The sequence below is a fragment of the Diceros bicornis genome, chromosome 22 (assembly GCF_020826845.1).
Source record: "Diceros bicornis minor isolate mBicDic1 chromosome 22, mDicBic1.mat.cur, whole genome shotgun sequence".
NCBI classification, from domain to species: domain Eukaryota; kingdom Metazoa; phylum Chordata; class Mammalia; order Perissodactyla; family Rhinocerotidae; genus Diceros; species Diceros bicornis.
The window spans coordinates 26,956,044-26,964,577 of record NC_080761.1 but is presented as its reverse complement, the minus strand read 5'-3'; the positions used below and the strand labels follow the sequence as shown (position 1 = coordinate 26,964,577).

General features: G+C 40.4%; 1 protein-coding gene across 3 annotated transcripts in view; it reads right to left on the bottom strand.

Annotated features, from left to right (window-relative positions):
- Positions 1–459: 459 nt before the first annotated feature.
- VLDLR (very low density lipoprotein receptor) overlaps positions 460–8,534 on the bottom strand; it is a 29,817-nt gene continuing 21,742 nt past the window's right edge. For 2 of the 3 annotated variants that reach the window (XM_058565728.1, XM_058565727.1), the window contains 8 exons: positions 7,724–7,942; positions 6,688–6,806; positions 5,948–6,087; positions 5,481–5,622; positions 4,456–4,602; positions 2,973–3,053; positions 1,984–2,153; positions 460–1,111 (listed from right to left, as the gene is read on the bottom strand). In XM_058565728.1, the coding sequence (XP_058421711.1) occupies positions 1,076–1,111; positions 1,984–2,153; positions 2,973–3,053; positions 4,456–4,602; positions 5,481–5,622; positions 5,948–6,087; positions 6,688–6,806; positions 7,724–7,942 (1,054 nt within the window). In that variant the 3' untranslated portion in view covers positions 460–1,075. Of the gene's footprint in view, positions 1,112–1,983; positions 2,154–2,972; positions 3,054–3,428; positions 3,513–4,455; positions 4,603–5,480; positions 5,623–5,947; positions 6,088–6,687; positions 6,807–7,723; positions 7,943–8,534 lie in introns of all 3 variants that reach the window. The other variant, XM_058565729.1, reaches the window with a different exon arrangement.

Here is an 8,534-nt window from a genome sequence, read left to right as displayed (position 1 = left end):
TTCAAGAAATGGCACTAGTTACCTCCCTAGCTCTCTTTATGGTAGACTGTCTAGACTTGTGAGAAGAAAGTTCTTTCCCATGCTTTAGAAGGCACTTGTCCTTGAACGATATATGATGATAAAACATGGAAAACAGAGACTTGAGCATGAAGAAGAAGAATTGATAGAAATCTTAGCATATGTTTCTAGATCAGGAAACTAATGAGAAAAGGAACTTTCTTCTTAGCAAGAGGAATTCTAGGTACAGGCTAAGCTAGCTTCTTTTACAAAATAAGAAATGTTCAGGGGAACAAATATTAAATGGTACCTTGTTCTTTTAGTACTTGGTTGTAAGAGAAACTAGCCAAATTATAGGCTTAGTTATACAACATCAAGATCCATAGCTCACATATGTCGTTAGAACACTTGATACCACGCAGGTTGTTTATAAAAGTTTATCCTAGAGGAATAGGCACAAACCATGGTTAAGCTGCTTGGTTTAATTTTTTTAGCACTTGAAAAAAAATGTACAGTAGTTTGAACACTCAGTCTTTGCAAACCTCCATTGAGGTCAAAGATTTCATTCACACATACAAAATTAGTTTACAAATTTTTTGGCAATTTCATCTTAGTAACCCGTTTTATCCTATTGCCATTGTCCCAACCATTGAAAAAGTTTACAATAATTTACATAGAAATATTTTCAAAGTGCTTAAGAATAGTGATTGTTCTCTGGGATATTTACAGATGGCCTATACAATGTATGTACAGGTGGTATACACTATAGCACAAGTTTCATTGCTGGAATATGGCTTTCTAGGGAAAGTGCATATTTGGCCAGAGGTGGCAATACTGTCTAGAAATTCAAGGGTTACAGATACTTGGTAACCACATCCAAAGCTGAAGTAGAATGTGGACAGGAATATTTACAAAAGTAATATAAAAACAGTCAAGTATACAAGCTTGATCCACACAAAGATATCTTGACATTCTTCCAGGCTGGAGGAAGCAAGAGACTTCAGCTGCTGGCTCGGTTACCATTCCGAAGGGGGGTATTATTGGTTTAGACCTCAAAGGTCAAGCCTTGTCTCAGAAGTCAAGCTAGATCATCGTCTGTGCTTACAACTGATATCTGTGGAAAAGAAAAAGTATGGAATGAGCTTGGTGATTACTCATTGGTAGCAACTCCAGTCTGTAAAATGGACCTTGCTTTTGAGTTGGTCATTCAGAGACCAAGGGTGCACAGAAGGGAAGTCAGATCCAAAACAGTATTGAGTTGTTATCACTAATGCATTTTAACTTGAATTCAACTGTATCTACTTGGTAGAGAGAGAAAACAGTGTGACTGACTCTGCCTTTTCCATTTAATGATCTTAAGTCCTTGAGAAAAATGTGAAAAGACATGTGTGCCACGAATTGGTCACCATTCTTTGTTTGAGAGGGCTTGAGAGAGAGTCCTGAGTATCGTGTTATTCAGCATGTTCCCTAAGTGAAGGCCAAATACTCCATTTGGGTTTCAACTGAAGAATAAATGACTGACTCTACTGCTGAAAGAAAAGCTAGCTATACTAGGTGGGATAGGACACTTGTAATCATTTGGTAATTTGGGCTAAATGAATCTTGATAAATTCACCGACTTTAAGCCAACTCTCCTATATATATGTTAATTTACTTTTAAGTATCCAGTAGGCAGTTGATTTCATTGTTCAAAAAGGAGCTACTTGGTTCACGTTAACATGTACATGTAGTTTCTATAACCAAAAATATATCAAATATGACCTTAAGTTGACTTACTTGTCATTCTGTATGGGTCAGATGCTTATCAACTGACTTATGTTCTAACAGGCTAGACTGTCTAATTTCCAGGTAGTAGATGACATGTTTGGTGGCTCCATGATCCTAAAGGCTCTTCCTAGCCCAGGCAGTCATAGCTTGAATTAGTGGTCTCCTTTCCAAAAAGTCTTACTGCAAGCCATGGTGTATAAAGACACAAAGCTGACTTACTGCTGGGTATGTGTGTCCAACAGAAGCACTGTGTCTACCAATGTCTATTGACAGGTCCTCTTCAGTGGTCTTCAAGTACACAGGATTGTCAAAGTTCATGCTTTTCATGTTCTTGTGTTGCCAATTCCGCCACATCAAGTAGCCACCTACTGCTGCCATTGCTAAGAGCGCTGAAAAAAAACAGGGTGACTAAGCCAGATCTATTCTCAAAATATACAAAAAAGATCATATTTAGGAATCCATGATAATTGATATTAATACAGGTTTCATGTTTTATGATGCTGGAGTAACTAGAAGTTAGAATATAAATTGGCCAGGAGCTTGAAGCAAGTTCAGACCCGTGGTTAAGTGTTAGTCTATGGACTGGTGCTAAGCACGACACATCCATCAGGGCAAGTGTGGAGTCCTGGGCCCTCCCCAGGTTGACTGAATTAAAATTGCAGAAGCTTCTGGAGAGTTCTTTAAGTAGTCCTGGTGTATTAGCTAAGCTTGGAATCCAGTAATTTAGGATAAAGAGGCCATTATAGCAAAGTGCCTTAGAATCCACCTGTCTAATAATCGCTTAGAAGTTCTTCTCCCTAGGTTTGAAAATTCTTAACTATTTTTAATTTACCCTCTACAAGTCCTACAACTCCTCAAGAAAGCATTTAAACATTTGTGTATCCCCTCTGTATGAGACATTATACATATTTCAAAGGGGAATAGAACAGTGCTCTTTACTTAAAGGGAACTTATTGTGAAAGGGGATAAGTCAAGCTAACAACTCTGAAGTAGAAAGGAACAAGCACCTTGCATGTTAACAGCTGAATATTTATCACTGCCAGTCACTGTGCTAAGGATACACTGAAGGGAAAGGTATGGATTCTTCACTCAGTGTGCTGTGTTGGGGGGGTGCGGGGGGGGACATGGGGCGTCTCTACATGAACTAGAAATGCCCATTGGGTATCTAAGAAGCTCATTGGATGCAGATAATTAGGGAATCTACTTACAGAGGGGAAGGATGGCCCAGGCAGCAGAAGTCCCTTTTGGGGGAATGCTGACCTCCGATACTGCTGTGGTCACGTTGATCCCTACAGGGCAATAAAAGACATCAGTTTAGGAGGATCTGAATTCAGACTTAGAAATTTACCCTGCTGATAGAGAGCCTCATGTCCTTGTATCTATCATTGATGTTCAGTATCCACTCCAGTTCTATACCAGGAGCAACTGGTCTAGAAGTATTTGAGAGTCACCTGCTATAATAGCCATTTCACTAACAGTTCTCTAATAGAAACCTTCATAAGTCAGGTCAGGCTAAGATTTTTAGGTTCTAAGTCTTTGGAGTTGAAATGTAGGTTACCAGTCAGGGGCAGAACTAGTAGTTAAAGGCTGCAATAATTATTTAAGCAGTAGATAGACTGTGGCTGTTAGTTGAGATTAACAGTTTGCAGTACTGAACCCAATACCTCCAGGAACTAGTCCACTAGTTGTTGCAATTTCTGTTGTGCTGGTATCTTTTGTCTCACTGTAAGTCACAGTAGTTGCAGTACCTGAATTATGAAAACCAAGAACCTGGTTAATTCCAAGGTTCCAGAGTGGCTAGCTGTTTAGTCCAGACGAGCCATGGGATGGGTTATTGTAACACCATGGGAAATAGACAAACCACTGCTGAACTCAGTTGCATGGTGGACGTGTCAAGACTGAGAGAAACAGCAGTCTTCATGGAAAACCAGAGACACATGAGACTTTGGGCAGAACAGTCAGCATTTGGAATTTGAACGTTCAAAAAAGATGCACAACCACACTTAATGACCCCTCTAAGCAATGTCCCAGGCTCCTGGAAGTTACAAGAAATGCTCTCAAAAACAGTACCAGGCATACTAGTCTTACTGCTCGATTTTCTTGCAAGTACTTTCTCAGTAAACTGAGCTAGTCCCTGCAGGGACTCAGTATTAAGCTAACAAAAACCTCACAATATGAGTTCCTTGCTCACAACATGAGTTCCTTGCTCACAACATGTGAGTTTGATTTGCCACTTCATCAAAAGCTAAGAACAGAAGACTAAAATGCAAGTTGGTTTAAGTGTGAGTTTAAGCTAGCGTCAACCACTGGGGCCATGAGGTTTCCAGTAACCATGGCCTTCTTTGAGCATAATTTCAGGCCTCTCTCTTTGGAGGAACGTGTCAAGATTTTGTTTAATTATCTGCAATTTAGCTAGCTTAGTGCTGTTACGGGACTCATAGGTACAAATCAGTGTAGCCACATTGATACTTGAGTCACCTATAGACTCATCTAAGGTTGAAATGAGTTAAAAGTCAGTTCTGAATAATAACATGAACACCTGGCATGCAATAGTAGCAGATATGTTCTCAAATCTATTTTAAGAGTTAGTTAAAACAGAATTCTTAAAATCCAGGCTAGTTTATATAGTTAGTGTCTTATTTGATTGCCGGTTGTATGTCCTGGTTGTGGTTGAAAAGTAAAAAGCCTTACGTTGGCACTGCCGGCCATTTTCCTCCAGGTTGTACCCATTGGGACAGGAACAGGTATATTTTGGAGAGTGATCATTAATCTGTGGTGCTGGCAAGCATAGGTATTCACATCCTCCATTCTCCATGTCTTCTTCACACCAATTTTTACCTATTCAGAAATAAAAGTCCTTTAAAATACGTATTCCACTGCCTTTTATAATAAAGCCTTGTTCTAGATGCCGAAGACATGAGTCCTTGCCCCCAGGGAGCTTAAACTTGTCTACTCTGTCAAACTTTCAAGTTAAACCAATACCAATGAAGAATAAATATAAGGGTACAGACAGCATACTCCAAGGACACCACAGATCCAAAGAATCTGTGGAAGCAGAAGTAGAATTATGCCTTAAGCAGATGGGTGGTGAGGGAGCAGAGGGGGAAAGGAGCTGAGTGACCAGGACTGGCACCCAACTATTGGTCCAAAGCTTATAGTGAAGGCTCAGAGAAAGGAGGTAAGCATGTTCCCCTAGCTTTGTCTTGCCTTGTTCCCACAAAGTGGAAGGAACCCAGCTATAGGGAAGTTTAAAGGTTTCATTGAGATAGAACCAGTCAAGTATTTTGAGCAGAAGACGATATGACCAGAAGTGTTTGAGGATCTACATGATTTTATCTAAGATGTGTCATGGCCAGGGAGGTGGGTGGGTAGGAAAAGTTTGTGGCATAAAAGCTACTTTGGAGGCTAGTGCAATAGTCTTAGCAAGAGGGAATGAAGGCCAAGGGGATATGGAAAGACTGAAATAAAAGACTGAACACTGAGAGTGGGGAGGGAAGATAAGAGCTGAAGTTCTGAAGCTCTTTCACTAGAAAGTCAGAAATAAAATATACCAAACACCAGGTTTGAAGTGTTTGAGGTAGGGTACGGGAGGGAAACGTTCCATTTTAGAGCAGGTTGAGTTGTTAAAGAGCTCTGATACCCAACAGGTATGTCATGCTGCTGGCCTTAAGCAGCATTATCAAGTAGCCATTAAGGGCTCTGCCTCTCCACGTTACCTGCTGGCTGTACGAGTTCATGATAGACAATGATGTCTTGGGCATCGTTAAGGTTGTTAACTAGAGTGGCCAGCTCCGATCCAGTGAATTTATTGGCACCATAGACTGCTTCATTTTCCCCATCTATCCAGTAGACACGATCCTACAACAGAACCCCAAATTAGCATGTCCACGTAGGATTAACATAAGTCAATATCTAAGGTCATCATTATTTAGCAGCAATTTAATGGACCAAGTTTATTTAAGGCTGGTTTGGGACATTAGATGGAAAACTGTAAGAGAGGCAAGTTTGGGTTTCTTAAATTGCTCCAAGGAATCAGTATCTACTTTGTCCCAGATTTTAAGTGAAAGCAGTTTCTCAAGTCATGCTCTTCTGCCCTTCCCTCCTTCCGGCATGCCTATTCCTTCTCCTCAAGGTGCTAGAGTAACTCAAAGGTATACACTTGGATGTGAGACACACGTCTTACCTCAAATATTGTTAGTGCGAGAGGATGAGCTAGGAACTCCAGAGACTTCAGCACTATCCTACGATCTTGGCCGTTCAAGTCTACACTGGATAACATGTGCAACTTGGAGTCAAGCCAATAGAGGCGGCTCTTTATAAGGTCTAGGTAGGAAAAGAATTGTCAGTGGATGCTAAGTCAGGACTGCTCTGGCTTCCATTTAGAATCTCTAAGGAATCCAATACTCTACTTCATGGTTCCTTCTCCAGCAGGGGTTCTTAACAGGGTCCCACAAAGCTTGGGAAGCAGCATGTACAATCTGGACCCACATTCATTTTGGGAGACTAAAGGAGTACTTAAGTTCTCAAAGTAACTGACTTAAGAAATGTTACTCACATGACAGAAGTATTAAAAGAGGCTAGCATTTTGTTGTTGTCTTATGAGCCAGAAGAAAACTGTTATAAGCCTGCAATTCAGGAAATGCCTTAGCTGGGGGTATTAAGGATGAGAGTTCCCAAGGCCTAAGAGTCACTAAATTTATGTCACATATTAGGCCCAAATGGACAGAAAAGCTAGTAATTATGGAGCATGTAATTTGTTAAGTCCACCATTCCACTCGTATTACTCGGTTACTCTCACCCAAAATTCCTGCTATAGAAGGAATCATGAGAATTGTCTGCTGTAGACCAGAATTAACTATGGAGCTTAGATAAAACTCTGTGAAGACAGTTGCATTGGGGTCAAGGAAGGACGAACATACATACCAAGTGTAATTCCGTTAGGCCACTGGATGTCCACTGTCACCAGCGGCCGTCTATCAAATCCATTCATTCCTGCTTTCTCTATTTTAGCTGGTTCACCCCAGTCTGACCAGTAAACAAAGCTGGGAAGAATTAAATTAGAAATAAGCCTCAGTGGTTTAGAAGGAATAAAGTTGTAGCTTGAGACAAATGTTCACAGTGTAAACAGAAACTCTAGAGATTGATTCTCTGAGACAAATAGAAACACTTAAGGGTCTAAATTACGTTTTGGGTAAACAAAAGTTAACCCTAAGAATTTACAAGCTCATTATTAACTATATTAATCCATATAAGTCTGACATTTAAACTTCAGCCCCAAGTCACAGGTTATATATTTCATTTACAAAAGGCCAATTCTTTCAGGGGAGTGAAAGAGGAATATCTATGAGGTTTTATAGTAGGAACTGGCTGACTGTGTTCTAGTGAGGCTTCCTGGGGGCCACCTGTGATTACTACAGCCTTAGTCAACTTCCTAAGCTGCTTTTCTATATCATTTAGTGGCAGTTTAGGGAAGCTCCTCAGTGAAATGTTTCTAGAGAGATCTGTTTATTTCAATTGGACTTTCAGGCAACTAGCACTTGTAGATGAAAGCCTAGAGGTAATGTAGTTCCCCAAATTCCCACAATTCAAGTTAGTCCTCGGGTTTGATCACCCAGAGCTCACCTGACAAAGCATTCAGACAAAAATTAAAAATCATTTGTGTAAAAGCTGTGGGTGGAGGAGGGTAAGGGTTCAGAGACAGCTTTTGGTGTACATCAAATCAGAAGCACTGTTTCATCAATGTCAACCAGCAGTCATACTGCCTGGGAGGGCCTGTCATATAGATGAGGCCCTCCCAGGATTGCTCAACCGTGGCACCTCTGACATTCTGAACCAGACAATTCTTTGTTGTGGGGAGCTAAGTCTTGGGATTTCAGTACTACTTCAGGCATGAGGAAAACTCCTGGCCTACACAGACAGCATCCGAAAGGCTACATGATGAAAAACACAGAATACAAACCCAGACAACGGGTCCACAGCTATGGAGGCAGGCTCTCGCAAGTCCGAGTTAAACAGGAACTTCCTCTTGGTTCCGTCTAGGGTAGCTACTGAAATAGTCTTAGAAGCCGCATCAGTCCAGTAGATGGTCTTGTACACCCAATCAACAGCAATGGCTGCAGGATTATAGACATTGTCGATCATTTTAACATGTCTACCAACCTTGTCATCAATTGAGGCACTGAAACAGAATAGGTCACAAGAAATTTAAGAGTTTTGACACCATCAGAGCCTGGAGAATGGACTTTCTGCTTACAAAACGGTCAACAACTTTGTTCAGAAAGAACCTTAGTAACACCATAGCTCGTCATTCAAATTATTTAACTATGCTGCTTACTGATACTAAATAATACTGTAGGTTATCTAGTTGCTGGTATGTATTCTACATACAAGAACAACGGGCTTCTAAGTAAAGCTATTTGTTTCAGTAGCCTTCATCTGAGTTTCGATAGTTTCCAGTAAGAAAAAGCTGCCACTACCATTTCTATTTGTAGCAACAATGAACAGTTCTTAAGTAACTGTAGGAGAAAGGGGAGAAAATATGAGAAATTAAGATGTCCTCTGTTATAATCTTACAGCTATAGCCATCTTTTACTTCATAGACAATCGTTAGTTTCTAATTAGGAACTGATAGTAATTTAATAGTTAAAGAATCAGTATTTAGATTTAATGTTTCCAGGTAACTGGATGCTAGATTGGAGCTAGAGACAAGATAAACTCCTTCAAACCTTCCCATAGGCCAAGTGACAATGACTTCTATGCCAAGACACCAA